This window comes from Dasypus novemcinctus, chromosome 29 (assembly GCF_030445035.2).
Source record: "Dasypus novemcinctus isolate mDasNov1 chromosome 29, mDasNov1.1.hap2, whole genome shotgun sequence".
NCBI classification, from domain to species: Eukaryota; Metazoa; Chordata; class Mammalia; order Cingulata; family Dasypodidae; genus Dasypus; species Dasypus novemcinctus.
The window spans coordinates 11,793,120-11,810,896 of NC_080701.1; the positions used below are offsets into that span (position 1 = coordinate 11,793,120).

The window sequence follows — 17,777 nt, forward strand, 5'->3', positions numbered from 1 at the left end:
ATGAGTGTGTACACACATAGGCATTATAAAAGCCATATTTAATGACCATGAATATATAATGGGTGATACATTATCTATTTTCTTTTAAGAAACCATTTATTTGGTCCAATATGAAATGAAGTTTTGGTTTGTTTATATTGCATTAATCACAAATTAATCATTTGTTAGCCCCATACTTCTAGACTTAACAGCCTGATTTATATTCTATTTAGCATTTGTGTCACATCTCCCAGTTATACATAGGCTTTTTAAATTGCATTTCCCAGAAGCCATTCAATATACATATGAATTAAACAAATGTCTGTACTTAGCATGGCTTTTTGTTCTCTGATTATACTTGCTAAGATCATTGGTTTTCAGCGTTGTACTTCAGTTTTATATATGAATAAACTGAGACAAAATAAAGGCTAAACATTAAGTTCTGAAGGTTAAGCGGCTTCCCTAGGTTTACATAACAAATCTATGGCAAAGCTTTGCTACAACACTTTGTATAACCAATGTATCATAAATATATTCTTGATCTTGTGGTCCTAGGTTTCCTCACTTCCCTTTGCCAAACTTTTAACCACAAAATTTGAAGGATAGGGTAGTGAGGATGGAAGAGTATTTAAGTGTCTTAGAATTCATTTAAACTTGACTTACAATGAGATGGATGTAGACTGAAGTAATAAAGCACTTATTTCTTCTATGAAAGAGGTTCAGAAAATTCTATATTAGATCTCAGAAATTTCTGACTTTTGTTTGTCACCAGGTAATTTTCCCTCCCTAACTACTCTGCAATTCCTCAATAAGCAACAGTAATCTTTTTTCTTTTATGCAGAAAGTACACCTATACGTACTTCTGATGTCGACTATCGACTCTTAGAGGCATCTAAAGCTGGAGACTTAGAAACTGTGAAGGTAAGTCACTGCTCTCAATTTCAAACAATAATGTGAATGGGCAGATAGATCTATAAACTGGAGAGATCTTTAAGTACTAAGGATTTCCAAGTATATGCCTTATAGCCTTTAAACCACATATGTATGGTCACTTTTTATTGACTTTTCTTCTGGTTACATGAAAGCTGTTTGATTTGGGGGCCAAATTCATAAATATGTAAGTTAGTTTAGACCAAGTCAGTACAAATAGTTTAAAACAGTGATTCTTAATCCTTCCCCAGAGATTCTCACATATTCTCTAAGAAAGCATTCTTATGATCCCCCTCAACCATTTGTAATTTTTATATGAAGATGGACTTTCTTTTCTATGACACTCTACCTGCCAAGACATACCCCTTAGCAGTCACCTTTTTTTTTTTTTTTAATATTTCATTTAACCACCCTCCTTCCTCCCCCCGCCCCAGTTGTCTGCTCTCTGTGTCCATTCGCTGTGTGTTCTTCTGTGATCACTTCTGTCCTTATCAGCGGCACCGGAAATCTGTGTTTCTTTTTGTTCCATCATCTTGGTGTGTCAGCTCTCCATGTGTGTGGCGCCATTCTTGGGCAGGCTGCACTTTCTTTCACGCTGGGCGGCTCTCCTTACGGGGCTCACTCCTTGTGCATGGGGCTTCCCTATGCGGGGAACACCCGTGTGGCACAGCACTCCTTGCGCGCATCAGCACTTCGCATGAGCCAGCTCCACACAGGGCAAGGAGGCCCGGGGTTTGAACTGCAGACCTCCCATGTGGTAGGTGGATGCTCTATCTACTGGGCCAAGTCCACTTCCCTTTATCAACCTTAATTTACTGAGCTTGCAATATAGAAACTATGGTTGCCAATTTAATTTTTCAAATACAAAATGATATTCTAATATGCTTTTAAAAATCAATACAGCTCCCATCTATAATCATACATTTAGGGATGAAGTTAGCAGAAAGCATTTTGGTTTTTGTTTGGGATTGGGGGTGTTGCTCTTAGAGTGTTTTTTGTTTTGTTTTGTTTTGTTTTGTTTTAAAGAAAGGATTATTGCAGAACTGGTATGGACAGTCTCACCGGGATACTTTTTACATAGTAACTTTGTCATCTCTTATTAAGGGATATAATTTTGTGATTTTTAACAAGATAATTTTTAATACTTTTGATGGCATACACTAACTGACAGTAAATGACTTTTCTAAGCAACAAATTTTATTTTTGTTTCAATGTTAGGCACTTCCAAGCAATCTTCTGTTTAACAATAACTTACAGATGATTTAAAGAAAAATAAAAATAGTAAATTTTAGTTGAAATAGTCACTGGGGAAAAAATCTTAAATTGCTCTGAGATCTAAAATTATATAGTACTTGTTCTTAAGAGTACTCTTTTCATTTGTAATGTACTGTAATAAAATAAAATTCTTAAATATAAAAGTGTTTAGGATTCCTTTCTGTGTCATAGCATGATCATCTCAGCACTAGAATTGCTACACGTTTCCATTATAATAAGTAGATTTTAGTTCCATGTGGTTTTTTGTGGGTTTTTTTTTTTAATGTAATAGGAAACTACTACAGCTTTTCAGGCATTCTAAACAATTCATTCACAATGAAGGTCAAGTTTATTTTTAGTAATGAAATGGAAGTAGCAGAAGAAAACAAAGCATCAGAAATTCAGTGAGAATAAGGCCTGATGATTTCTTTCCTTAGAGGAAAGTTAAAAGAGAAGGCTGTTTGTTAAGTAACATATTTGAAATTATGAAAAGCAGGTAGAAGAAAGGATGAAAAAATGTTTTGAACTTCATAAAAAAGTGAAATAGAATAGAGAATAACTGCCAAATATTAAAAAACAAATATTCTGTAAACAGGATGAGCTTCTAGGAAGTTGTATTTCATTCCCTACCTCATTCATATTTTGCCAATATTCTGTGCAAAAATTTAAGCAAAAAAGATGAAGAAGAAGAGGGCTTATTGAGAACGTAAGCAGCAGAAGAACAAGCGGCAGCATCAGGAAGCAGCTTCAATCGTGTGTTCGCTGCCAATATTTGCAAGCTTTCTTTATAATTTATATATTAATTTTTTTTCATTTTTATTTAATATTATATTTCACTTGCATTTTTTTGTGTACTAGCAGCCGCAGACTCACTTGCCATGAAAAGATACGTGGCCGGGTGGCTCTCAGGGCTCCTCAGACATTAGAGCCTAGAGCTTTGCCCTGTAGAACTGACAAGCATGTGGCTCTCCCTGCCCACCCAGACTTTCTCCTTTCAAGTCAAACTTGTACCACCTACAAGTCATTGTGGAAGGCCCTACTCTGTGGTGGCAGAAAAAGCAGATACCTTCCAGGGCCTTGGTTTTTACATAATAATTTATCCTACACTGGTAGGAGCTGCAGCGAGATCAGAGGAAGCCCAGAAAGCCCTCGCCGCCTTTGTAGCCTAGAAATTGCCTTTGTTTTCTGCTTTATTTCACTTTTCTTCTTTTCATTACTCTACTTTTCATTACTTTCTTAGAGTTAGGTAAGGAGGGAAGTGAACAATGATGTATGAACTGTAAATTACTATTCACCTGCCAGTGGTGTTATAATCCACATATCACCACTGGTGATGCAGTCTGTCACTCCTTGCTTTGCTTCCTATTTGTAAGCAAACATAATTGAGCTTATACTTTTGATTGGGCTGAAATGGTAGCATTCAAAGAGAAAGAAGGAGGTGAAGAGATTTGGAGGACATAGCTGAAGGAGATAGAAGTAGAGGCCAAAAACTAGAGTATGATTAGAATCAGTTTGACTTGGAGAGTTAGACACACTTCCTTCAGAAAATCAAGTAAACATTGCTAAATACATAGCTTTGCCGCAGTGGATCTGAGTCAACTGGGTCACCCATGGCGAATTAAAATAATTTCCCCCATCTTCCTGCTTATTTGAGCCACACTAGAAGAGACAAGAACTCTGAGTAGTTCTCCATTCAACATGGTTGGTGTTATTTGAATGACGGGTGGCTAAGAGCATGCTAGTATAAACAGACATGCTGTGACAAGTAATCTCAGAGAGGAAAGACCTATCAAGATGAAGAAGAAAGGGATTTTTGCCTTGGAAAACTTCCATTATTGTGGGATTTTTTTCTGTTTGATTAGGACTTTTACCAAGAAATGTTAAAAAAAAAAAAGGTTGAATTGCTCTGTAAGAATAAATGTAGTCACTGTAAAGCTAAGCATAGTGCTCATTTTAAAATATCATTTGTATTGTCTGGTTTTTGGAACTATTCCTGGGAAAATTCAGTTTATCCAAGATGCTACAATAATTTGGAGCAAACTTTATGAATTAATATTTGTTTTGTATGTCTGTGTGTGTTCCATAAAAGCAACTTTGCAGCCCTCAAAATGTGAATTGCAGAGATTTGGAGGGCCGACACTCTACACCCTTACACTTTGCAGCGGGCTATAATCGCGTGTCTGTCGTGGAGTACCTTCTACACCACGGCGCCGATGTCCATGCCAAAGACAAAGGGTATGTCCTAGCATTTAGCTGTTTGGGATTTATTCTCTGCGTACTTTTAAAAATTGCTCTTTAAAAAATGTTTAAATCTTAGATATGTTTAAAGTATTTTAAGAAGTAATGTATGTTTTTGTTTAAAGTGTCGATTAAAACACTGTATAAGAGTTAATATAGAAAGTGAAAATTCTCTATCACCCTACCCCTTAGAAATTACTACATTAAAGTTCTGTTGGTAATCCTCCAGATTTTATTAAATGCACATACCAATGTGTATGCTGTGGTGGTAGTGGTGGTGGTTTGTTCGTTTTGTTCTGTTCTGTTTTGTTTTAGGAGGTACCAGGGAATGAATCCAGGACCTCATACGTGGGAACCAGGCGCTCAACCTCTTGAGCTACATCTGCACCCCTGGTGGTTTTTAACACAAATGATGATGCCATTCTATATAGGCTATTTCACAATTTGCTTTTTTCACCCAGTACTCTATCTTGTATGTCCTTCCCTGCCAGTACATAACAGTGCTTCTTATTCTTTTAATGATCTATATATAGTATTTTATTGTATTATATGTATGTTTTTCTATAGTTTGGAATTAATCATTTATTTTACTATTAAGAATATATAATCTCTTCCCAAAAGAAACCATCCATCCCAGAATCATCAGTAGTAATAGAAACATAATTTTATTTTTACTAATTCAGATCTTCTGGGTTTTTAAAATTCATTTACTATATTACTTGAATTTATCAAGCTAGAGCTTAAAGCAGCCATGGAAGCTATATAGAAATATGAGCAGAGAATTTTAACTAAAATCAGTTTCCATATTCTTTGATTCTGAGTTAACTTAATACCGTCTAAAAATATAAATAAGCCAGCACCTTTCTGTACAGTTACATGGCACAGTTTTGTAGAATTAAATCATATGACTTAACCATTAAGGATTTATCTTTTTAATAGGACACGTCGGACATGAATAATCAATAAAAAGATCATTAGCTCTTACAGAGTATTGCAGTGCATTGGGAAGCAACCAACATTTGTTTCATATGCCCATTTTAGCACTTGGCAAATTTGACCTCAAAACAGTTTTATCTAACTAGAGTTTATAGTTATTAAAGTTATTATTTTCTTAATACTTATATTGTGAATTTTCATTGTTCAACACCTGCAGTTTTGAAACCATTACTGAATTATTAGGAATTAAAAAATAAAATCCAAAAAACCAAAGGTACAACTAGGAAACTCAAAAGAAAATCTGAGAGATGATAAAACCAGATTGACTAGTTAGTCCTCCAATCACTGTGTAGTGTTCCTTTTTATATTGCTAGGGTGAAAACCTGGGTTAAAAGTATTTTGATGGAACTTTACTCTACGGGTATATTTCTGTATATATTGTAAGCATTAGGGTTGCTGTCAAATATATACCTATCCTCAAGAAACTTGGGGAAAGCCCCTTTATTGAAAGGAACGTTTTTGAAATTATTTGGACATGGATAACTATTTTAAACCAAAGGGGATTATTTCTTTTAAGTGGGTATTCCATATAATTATTGCCATCTAATTATATTATTTTTATTATAGGAGTCATTTTAACCCAAAGGTTCATTAAAAGACTTTAAAATAATTTTTTTCTGCTTAGCGGCTTGGTGCCCCTTCATAATGCCTGTTCATATGGACACTATGAGGTAGCTGAACTTTTAGTAAGGCATGGTGCTTCTGTCAATGTGGCGGACTTATGGAAATTTACCCCTTTACACGAAGCAGCAGCTAAAGGAAAATACGAAATCTGCAAACTTCTTTTAAAAGTATGTAATTTTTAAAATTATAAAATAGAAAGTAATTGTATTTACTTTTTGGTTATTACCTGAAGCTAAATCAAAGTACTTTTTATTCTGTTAAGAACAGTAAGTGCTTCCATTTTCCATGTTAGAGGGATACTTAAGTGTGATATCCTGGTACTTACATAGCTTTGAGTAGTGCCTGAAGTGCTTTTCTGAACTGATTTAATTAAATTCTGTTGATTAAAATGCATCAAGGTAAGTTTTGGAAAGAGTTGAATTAGTTTGCATTGCTTATCTAATACAGTATTAATATAAGAAAAAGTATAGAGGGAATAAACAAGTTTTTCAGTCAAGTTTGATTTTTCTTACTGGCTATTATGGTTAACTTACTAACTCATTCCTCATTATTAAACCTTATTAATATATTCTTACCTTGTAAGATTTTGTGTAAATTTTGTGTTCTTTTTAAATTAAAGGATGTGAAAAATGACCAGACATGTATTTATGTAGTTTTCTCTCTATTTCCGCTAAAGAAAATACTGTTCTGGATAGATATGAATAAAATCTTTCTCCTACCACTTTTGTGATATCAGATATGTTCTTGTGAGTCTAGAAAATAACACTGTAGTTGATACTCACTTTTACCATAACTAGTTGGTAAGAAATAACTGCCAGGTCATTGGGAATCCATTGTCTGGCTTGGCTTATTCTTAATTTCCAAAGTGGACCAGTAAGTAGTCTGTGTCCATCCATAATAAATATTCTTGACTTTTATTTACTTTATTGCATAAGTTTAAGTGATTAGACTTTTTGAAATCAAGTTGTTAATACATTTGTACCTGATTTCATGATACGTGTTAAGACTTAGAATGAAAATATTGAAATTACCAGACTCTTAAATACCTAGTAACATTTAGAATTAAGTACTTTCCCCAGACCTACATGTTTTCCTCTTCTCTCTTCTTTTTCATTATACCCCCTGAAAGAATGACTCTGGACTTCAAAAGAATTATATCTTTATGTAACTGAAATCTAGTCAAAATTAACATCCAGGTCATTTTTGAAAGGAAAAGAGGTTTCCAAAGGAAGCGCATGTTGTGTTAAAAGTAAAGGGACATCCGCACCCTCCCTCCTTCACGGTCACCATTGGTCCTGAGGCTTCAGGCTTCGATTGAGCCGCACTTAGCAAGTTTATCCAGTGTATTTCTAAGCAGAGAATTCACTAGCAGGAATTTGCAAAATAAAGAAAGATACCACCTCTTATTTTTCAGAATGTAGATAGATGATTAATGAAGGTGGAGTTCGTTTTAAAAAAAAAAATAATAAATACATATAAAGCTTAAGAAATATACTACAAAAAATGCAAGCCATATTTGGTTTTTCATCTTGGTAGCATGGAGCAGATCCAACTAAAAAGAACAGAGATGGAAATACACCTTTGGACTTGGTGAAAGAAGGTGACACAGATATCCAGGACTTACTGCGGGGGGATGCTGCCTTGCTGGATGCCGCCAAGAAGGGCTGCCTGGCAAGGGTGCAGAAGCTCTGCACCCCGGAGAACATCAACTGCAGAGACACCCAGGGTCGCAACTCCACGCCCCTGCACCTGGCCGGTAAGCCTCACCATGGCGTCCCTGTCCCCGTCTCCCTGCTCGGATGCCACGTGCAGTTTACCGCAGAGGACAGAAACGCTGAGCATAAAGAGTACGATTTAGGAAAAGGAGGTTGATGGAGAGTTTTGTGTAATTTCTTAATGTAAAGGCTCTAAATTTTGTTATAGTACAAAAAATGAATAATTGTATTGACTTTTGAAGCAAAAAATATTATAATAACATTAAACATTTTTGGTCCTTTTATTTTGTTTCTTTTAAGCTGACATTTTTGCCTTTTTCCCCTCTAATAGCAGGGTACAATAATCTGGAAGTAGCTGAATATCTTCTGGAGCATGGAGCAGATGTTAATGCCCAAGACAAAGGTGGTTTAATTCCTCTTCATAATGCGGCATCCTATGGGGTGAGCACGCTGAAGTTAAAATCTAGACAACCTCACTGCTACTTACTACTTTGTTAAATGTATGCTACATGAAGAAAGTACATGTCTAGCCAATAGCATAATTTAGCACAATTTTAATCTTTCATTTCTGAGATTTGTCTTGCTGACCCACTTAAATATCTTCTGGCCAAGGACCATACTTTTTATGGTTTTTTGGTCTCTCCACTTATCTAACTCAGTAATAGTTATGTAATGGGTACTCAGTATTTATTGATAAAGGTAAATCTTTATCAAGCCTCAGGTAGCTTTTAGAAACTAGAAAAGCCAGGAGACTCCTATGTCTATGTAGGCATGGAAATTATGGTGCTTATGTTTATCATCAGCATCTTAAAAATCTTCAAGTAATTGGTTGAATTCTTGGTATGTATATCATTTTGTAGTGTGACAAGTTAACATGCCACAGTGAAGGTCCAGAGTCATTCTTTCAAAGCATGACTTTAATCCATGGTTCTAAGAAGAAGGTTTGATGCCATTTATTGGTACCGACCACCCATTTCAGGCCTGATGAATCTGCAGCAGAAATAAAACAAGTGCTGACTTGCTTGTCTGTGCATCCCCTTTGTCCTTATTTGACTGATAATGCCAGATGGTACATGCCAGGTGTTCTCACAGTTGGAATTACTGTTTTGATGGGGATGGTTTCTAGATTTGCAAAGATTGACAAACTGTAAATAAAACTAATTATGCCACCTTCATCTCCTAATTCTCTATTCCTGCTCTTCTCCCTTGCCCTTCATAGTGAGACTGCCCTGGTTGACTCAGACCTCTTCTGCAAAGACCAGGATTTCTGGGAGAAGACAAATCTCAGTGGGAATACTTTTATGAAAGAAAAGCAAACAATCCAGTTTTGAATTGGACAAATAGGAAAGAAACTTACACTTCCAAGTGTATATAAATCAATTGAAAGTCATCCTATTTAATAAATATATTATTAGTACTGAAGTCCACTTGAAAGAGTTTGTAAACAGTTATCTTTCCAAGGATGATTACTCTTTTATTAGAATTCTTGGAAATTTCTTTTAAACTTCCTGTACATAAGATTCTCAGTTTCACTGTACAACAGTTATTTCTGCTGAAGTCCTGGTATGCTAAGAATTTGCTAAATATTTCTTGCAAACCTACTACATATACAATTCTTTTACCTTTAGGGTTATAACTGTACATATGTACCATTTGGAGATTAATTTTCAGCACTTCTCAGCACGCTCCTCCTCTCCATATTGTATTGTACTTAATCCCTTTGCTAAACTTCAGTTGAGAGTTTATAAATTTGATAGGATTAGTGGAATTTAAATCAATCTTCTATCTTCTGTGTAAATCTGCTATTGTGTAAGGATAGGTGTGGACAATAGAATTACAGTTCTTGGCCTGATCTAATAAAGCTTATGTTGTATGATCAGCTGTATAGACCACTGGATCTGTATGTTTCAGTATATTCCATACATTGTGGATGTAGAAAAGTTCTATCCCATCAGTCAGCCTTTTCCTTTCATAGTCTTCATAGTTGTCACAGAAGATAAAGAAAGTAAAGCTTAATTTGTAAAATAAGTCTTATATTTTAATCCCCACTCTTCTTATGATGGGAAGAGTGTCGAGATGTTACTTACCTTGCATGTGTATCATCTTAACGACCAGTGTGAGGAGATTGGCGTGTACAGTGGTTCCTCTCCATGGCTCATAGCTATGTGGTGTGCAGCCAGCTTCGTCTTGGTTTCTGTTCCTTGAACCTAGCTCTCTTGACCAGAGGACCTCTGTTCTATCTCCAGAAACTTATTTCACCATTTTCCACAACTCCTGCTCTCCTCTTTTAACTCCAAGTGAGAAAAGTACTAAACATTTTTTTCATAATTTATTTTTATCCTGCTTGTTATCAGACCCCTGTTTTCTAGCTCTTTGTAAATAAAAGGAACTTCCTGAAGTATGAATGAACAGAAAATTCTCCAGACAGGGAATTGGGCATTTGATAGAGTTTTTGACCAAGCTGGTCCATCCCTTCCTTCTACTGAAGAATACACATGAACTAAGTAATTTGTTTGTAACAAGTATTTTTACCTCATCGTGTAGGTAGATTATTGTAGATTATTTGAGTCACTAAAAATCTTTCATATTTTAAACTCATTAATTGAAAAATCATAAAACGGAGTTAACTACCATGTACTGTTGTTCACCAAAATATTTAGTGGTTTCTTGTTTTTTGTTTCCCTGTTTTTCACATGTAAAGCACTCCCCTCAGTAACATCTCTCATGACACTCAGTAATTTTCAGCTGGCGATAGGTGAGGTCGTCTTCCCTATTGAGAGTCTCTGCTTTCTAATGTAGTTTCTAAATCTTGTAAACTATCAGTGACCATATCAAATCAGTATTTATCTCAATCTCAATTAATACACTTAAAGTGAGGAATGTTAACCATTATATACAAATTTAAAAAGCTGTTTTGTCTTCTTTTACAGAGTAGCTGTGACTGTATTTTATTATCTCTAGATATATGAATCTATATGTCAAAAGTCCCTTTTTATTCGTGCTGGACATGTGTCTTGGCTTGATACCTTAGTGGAACTCTAGGGCTTCAGTCCACATCCTCTGTTAGAGTGGTAGATCGCTGGTAGCGTGTTAATCCCTGTGTGCTTGAGCTGGCCTAGCTGCATCATCTGTATGATGTACTGGCCTTGAAATAATCTGCAATGGAGGCCTCAGCACTATAAATAAAGCTATTTTTAGAGTAGGTTAGGTAGAGTGTTACCCAGAGTTCTCTACTTAAATGCCTTCTCCCTAGTCTCTGACTGTCATTTCAGCTAGTCAGGCAAATGAGTCTTGTGCTTTAGTCTGACAAGCCCCTACAGGTATCCGAACTTGGGATCTGAATGTCTGGGGGGGTCTCATCTTTATTCTTCCATCAGTAACCCAGTAATCTACAAGTAGCTTAATCTTTCTACTCTTGAGTTTTCTCATTAGTAAAACTTACATACTAAGACTTCCTTTACAGGATTATTGCTGATTAAACGGAGCAGTGCAAGTCAAAGTGCTTTCTATACCTAAGGCACTATAAAAATATAAGGTAATTCTATTATCATTAATAATTCTTTCCCCACCGCCCACAACCATACTGGACCACCCAGAATGAGGGCTGTTTGATACTCCTAGCTCTCACAGCCTTAGGAATAACTTGCCCTGCTCCATATCAGTATTAAATAGACATAGATTGACTTTAGTAGTAGGTAGTGGCTGGTTGTCTGGAGGTAAAATAATATGAGCTATCCAAAATTACATAAAGTTTATACTTAAGCAATTATTTATTGGTGTCTATTCCTTGATGCATACTTTACCTTCTTTCCCTGAGAGATCTTATCTCCCACGTATGTCTTTGAGCCATACAACATCTTTTTTAATACAAAAAAGGATTGCCACCTCGGTTTTTCCAAATGAAATAAACTCATAGTTTAAGAGGTTTAGATACAAATTTCATGAGAATTTATATAAATGGTAATGTGCCTTATTCTTTGTATTATAATGCCTTATGTTATTTTTAAATGTTCTTTTCTGTTATTCTATAAATGTAAGGCATTGATATTTACCACAAAGTGTGTAATTTTCTGTTTTATCCTAAGAGTCAATCAATTGGCTGATCAGTTTTATCCCTCAGCTTTTTCATTTTTAGGTGCTTTCTCCCAAGTGTAATGATCTTTGAGAACCTTGCACCATCATTGTAATAAAGCCTCTGTACAACCAAATGGCTCTAACTATAATCCAAGCATAGTTTTCCTATGTGCCATTTCCCACCTTTCTAATCTTAAATTAGGACTCTCACAATCTTTTTATGTTGTATTTGTCGGTCTGTGTTGACGCTGTATGCTGAAACCTTATTAAGTTGGCTCTGTGTGCAGGAAACATTCCAAGAGAGTTTCAGTTCCTTTCCTAGACCTTCCAGTTCAATACTTTGCTTTTAAGTGTCGTATAGAACTGAACCACGTCTTATTTATTGAATTTGTCAGCCTTAAATTTCAGTTACTATTTTTGTCCCAGTATTGTAGCTTTTTAAAAGACTGAAGAATTGTGTTTTATATTCCTTCCTATTTATTGCTCTTTGAGATGTTTGTCAGCACATTCAATGATATGTAATTGGTTTCTCCAAGCATAAACTATAAATTCCATGTAAGATAAGTTTAATAATAGATACTAGATATATAATCCATTGTATACATTCACATATACAAACACATGTAATTTCTGTAGACCCATCTAATTTTAGAAGCCTATGCAAATTAGTCTGCCAAATTATATTCTGCCAATAAACAAAGGAGTAGGGTAAGACAAATAATCAGAAACAGTTTAAATTGTCTGTATAACCTCACTGGTTTGTCTTAAGTGGTTTTGGTAACTCTACAGATGGTACCTGTTCTCATCTTTTCTGTTGGAAATGTCTAAACATAACTGAACAATAGAATCAATTTGATATCATAATCCCAAAGGGATCAGAAAACCTGACCTGTTCTCAGAAGCCCTAGTCTGCTTATGCTGCCCCCACCTTTTAAATTTTTTTATTTATTTGGCTTTATGTTGTCAGAGTAAGTGTGGAAGTGTTTCTGATGAGTTGTCTGGTCTACACTTTTAAGATAAATTTTCTTCTCTTTTTTTCTGAAATTACTTTTTCTGAAAAAAATTAAGAATTTTCATTATATTTTTTAAAAAACCTACTACCTTAGAAAAAGAGCCTGTGCTTTCTGAAGTGTCTTTGGTCTTTGAGAGAATAGAGAAGATTGTATCTTAAGAAAGATATGAGGAAATACATCTTGGGATCTGTCTCTCGGTTTTTTTTTTTTCTTTTCTTTTCATAAAAGTTAGCTTCAAAAAACTTGGTATATTATAGTTGAGTAACAGTGTGAGTTAGAAATATATTCACAACAAATTACATTTGTTTTCTTCTCATTGGCTACTCAAGCAAATACCGTGGAATGGATTGATTTAAACAGTGTGAATTTATTAGCCCATGGTTTTAAGGCTCAGAGAAAATCCAAATCAAGGCCATACTTTCTTCCTGAAGACTGGCATTATGGGAATGGCTGCTAGACATCCTTGGTCCTGGGCTCCTCTGTCCCATGGCAGTGACATGGAGCTTCTCCTGGCCTCTCCATTCTTTTCTGGTTCTGTTGAATTTTAGCTTCTTGCTTCCTGAGCTTTCTCTCTATTTGTCTGAATTTTATTCTACTTATAAAGGACTCTAGTAATAAGACTCATGACCCATCCTGGTTGAGGCAGGACACACCTTCACTGATGTAGTCTCATCAAAAAGTCATCCTTAACTGGGTTTACACTCACAGGAATAGATTAAGTTTAGGAACATGTTTTTCTGGGTACATATAGCTCCAAACCACCACATTGTGCTTCTGTGTTGTAAAAAGTGGCCAGGTAATGCTGGAAACACAAATGTGACAATAGCACAATATTATTGAATATTTGAGTTTAAATGAACTTCAGAAATAATTGAGTGGTTATCAACCTAGTATCCATAAATGTGTTTATTAAAAAGCCCAAGTTATTTTTAATATTTGACAACAGCTAGATTGAGTCAATATTACCTATACATGATAATCTTGAACTTATTTTGTAAGGAATTTTGGGGAAAAGCTGGTAACTCTTGCTGTTTAGAGTTCTCATTATCTGAGAGTACCTGTTCCCTAAACTTTCTCCTACATTGGCTTCCATGTTTCTGCCCCTTTATGGTTTTGTTTTTTTTTTTTAAAGATTTTATTTTTTTATTTATTTCTCTCCCCTTCCCTACCCCCCCAGTTGTCTGCTCTCTGTGTCCATTTGCTTTGTGTTCTTCTGTGACCACTTCTATGCTTAGCAGCAGCACTGGGAATCTGTGTTTCTTTTTGTTGCGTCATCTTGCTGTGTCAGCTCTCCGTGTGGGCGGCGCCATTCCTGGACAGGCTGCACTTTCTTTCGCGCTGGGCGGCTCTCCTTATGGGGCACACTCCTTGCGCGTGGGGCTCCCCTATGCAGGGAACACCCCTGCATGGCAGGGCACTCATGCACACATCAGCACTGCGCATGGGCCAGCTCCACATGGGTCACGGAGGCCCGGGGTTTGAACCGCGGACCTCCCATGTGGTAGGCGGATGCCCTAACCACTGGGCCAAGTCCACTTCCCCCTTTATGGTTCTTAATACAGTTCTTATTGCCCTTTCTGTTCTCTCTGAGGACTCTTTCCCTCTCCTTCCCCAAAATATTATTGTTCTTTAGGCTTTATCCCTCCTTGTATTTAATTTTCTGTACTTCTTCCCTTATCTTTCTGCACTCCTTCCCTTTGTGAGGTCATTTTTCAAGTAAGGTTAGTGAACTCATTCCATTTTATAAACTCCCTAGAAATTCCTACCCTCCAGGGCCAGGCACTTAATCCGCATTAGGTAAATTTTTGTTGGTTGGTGGACAAGTAGGGAGAATAAGTGAGTAAATAAGTGATGCCATTGCATGTGTACTCCAGCCTTTTGTGTCAAGCCATTTACAGAATATTACTTTGATGTTTTACCTCAAAAGTTCCATACACAAAGTGCCTCTTTTCTTTCTTATACTTTCATTCCCGCTTGAACTTTTGCTACTAGATTTCTGTTCATGGTTTCACCTTTTTCATCTTTTAGACCTAAAAAAATGTCATCTTTGACTTTTTCCCTTTTTCTTCCTCTGTAGTTAATTTGTCTTTCTAAACCCAATATTTTCTTCAAATTTTTTTAAGTTTAGCCCTTCTTTTCCGTTCTTCTACAACAGTGACAGTTCAGGGTCTCATCACATCATGCCCAGATTACTGCTTGATGTGCCCACTGCTGACATTTCCTATATCTCCAAATCATTTCGAACATGACAGACTAATTTTTGTAAATGTTTTATGTTACTTTCCCAAAGGCCAAACAAAGAACATGGAGGTTCTTGGAGAAAATATTTCAAAAAATAGATAAGGGGTAAAAAATAGATTGTAGTGCATTAGAAGAGAAATGGGAAGATAAGAGAAACAGGAGTATAGATATTTAAAGCTTAGCAGAATAGAGCATTGTTAGAAGACTTGGGGTCAGGTACTAGTTCCATTTTATTGTGTTTGTTTTTAAAATAGACCTGAATGTTAGAAGCTGAATTAATTAAAAACAAACAAACTCAGTTGTAGAATTGAGATTTTGCCAGGAGGTAAGAAAAGAGGTAGAATATAGGTAGAATGATGATTATCCTTTTTTTTTTTTAAGAAGAAACTTGTCTAGTGGACATGAATACAGATATAGAGAGACTTAAATGTTAAATAAAAACAAGTGTACATGATGGAGCTTTACCAGATGATCTCATTCTTAACTGTTTGCATCTCTTTGCTTGTCTTCAGCATGTGGACATAGCAGCATTATTGATAAAATACAACACCTGTGTAAATGCAACAGATAAGTGGGCGTTTACTCCTCTTCATGAAGCAGCCCAGAAAGGAAGGACACAGTTGTGTGCCCTGCTCCTAGCGCATGGTGCAGACCCAACTATGAAGAACCAAGAAGGACAGACACCTTTAGATCTGGCCACAGTAAGTCCTCATTTCCAGATACTCATTATTATTCATTATGCCTTCAGAAATGAAATGAAGTTCTACAAATTAGCATGTTTACCTTTAGTAATGCTTATTTTGCTTAGAGCAGGGTGCTTAACCTTTTTTGTTCCACAGACCCCTTTGCCAGTCAGGTGAAAACCACGGACTCCTTACTAAGTCCACACTATACTGTGTATTATTTAATAAATACATCACACCCACACCAACAAGTCCCCACAGGGATAATGTGTTTTCAAATTTCAATTCAAGCTTATTGGCCCCTTGTTAAGAGTCCCTGGCTTAGAATAAGAACAGATTTCCCTCTGAAAAATTTTTAAGTTCCCACTTTAACTTACATTAAAATATAATTTAAAATTATGTTACGGCAAACTTAGCATAAGCTAGCTTCATTTTTTGCCATACTCAACTGGGGAGAAACATGAATCGTAGTAAAATATATTTCTAGAGTATATCCTCAAAGAAACACCTTGCACCTTCTGTATTTGGTATATTATTCTAGAGCTCTGGTGTTCATGATAATTTTTTTAATATTGCAAAACTGATGCAATTTTATTGTAAGAATTTTGGAAAATACTGCAAAGTACTAAAAACATTTTAATCATTCATCAGGTGCCCCCTAAAGAGAATCATGGTTAAAATTTTGGTATATAGCCTTTCAGTCTTTTTTTCTCAGTACAGGCATTATTTATGTTCTTAATAATTTACTTGAGGCTGTGAGATAGTCGAAGAATTCTTACAAAGATGGAAAGGTAATTTAATATACTATAGAAATATTTTCAAAACCAAGAATTAAGTTTTTGTAGTTAAATATTGTTTGAGTAGAAAATTTAACACAGTGCCATCTTTCCTGAACTTTCAGGGAGTTACTATACAGGCATAATAATTTATAATTTTTTATAGCAGAAATATTTTTCCCAAGTCATATTCTGTTTTGTATATCTATTTCTGAGTAACAAACTATCTCAGAATGCTTAGTTGCTTAAAATAATAATGATTTTTTATTGCTCATAAATCTGTACATCAGCCATGAGGATCTTATTCTGGTCTCACCTGGAGTCACTATGCAGTGACATCAGCTGGTGCCTGGGACAGCAGCGTACAAGTTGGCTTTACTCCTCTGCCTGGGGCCTTGGCAAAGAAGGCTAGAGAGATGGGGCCTCTCTTTGCATAGCTGTGCGGTGCCTTATCATTAAGTAGTCTTGCTGGAGTGTTTTACAGGGCATCCTGACAGGGGAAAACAAGCTGCCCTTCCTCCTGTAGGCTAAGCCAGGAACTCATGTGCCCCCACTTCCACTACATTCTCTTGGCCAAAGCAACTAATGGGTTCAGGCCACATTCAAGGGGTAGGGAAATAAGAGTCCACGTTTGAAAAGAGGAGTAGCAAGGATTTTGTGGCCATCTTTAATCCACCATAGTCTGCCCTTTAGCCACAAATTATGTAGATTTCTCCTACATTTAAAATACATTCATAGGTAAGCAGGTATAAATCAGAGTTTGAGCACCTGCTTTGCATGTACAAGGTCCCAAGTTCAATCCCCAGTACTTCCCCAAAAAATTAAAAAAATAAAATAAATGCACTCATGCATGAGCAGGTATAGCTCAGTGGTTGAGCACCTGCTTTGCATGTACAAAATCTCTAGTTCAATCCCTGCTACCTCCTAAAAAAATTAAAAATAAAATAATAAAATAAAATACATTCAAGGGGAGTAGGTGTAGCTCAGTGGTTGAACACCTGTTTCATATGTACAAGGTCTTGAGTTCAAACCCCAGTACCTCCTAAAAAAGTAAAATAAAAAATAAGATGTTAAAATAAATGCACAGGGAGTGGGGTTAGCTCAGTGATTAAGCTCCTGCTTCACATGTACAGGGTCCTGAGTTCAATCTCTGGTACCTCCTAAATATAAATAAATAAAATACATTCACACACACACACACACACACACACACAACTTCTGAAGTCTTAACCAATTATTAAGAGCAAAGTCCAG

General features: G+C 36.0%; 1 protein-coding gene across 1 annotated transcript in view; it reads left to right on the plus strand.

Annotated features, from left to right (window-relative positions):
- TNKS (tankyrase) overlaps positions 1-17,777 on the plus strand; it is a 244,142-nt gene that overhangs the window by 195,862 nt on the left and 30,503 nt on the right. The window contains exons 13-18 of the mRNA XM_058290097.2: positions 821-900; positions 4,253-4,398; positions 6,023-6,188; positions 7,558-7,777; positions 8,068-8,177; positions 15,577-15,765. Coding sequence (XP_058146080.1) covers positions 821-900; positions 4,253-4,398; positions 6,023-6,188; positions 7,558-7,777; positions 8,068-8,177; positions 15,577-15,765 — 911 coding nt within the window. The remainder of the gene's footprint in view (positions 1-820; positions 901-4,252; positions 4,399-6,022; positions 6,189-7,557; positions 7,778-8,067; positions 8,178-15,576; positions 15,766-17,777) is intronic.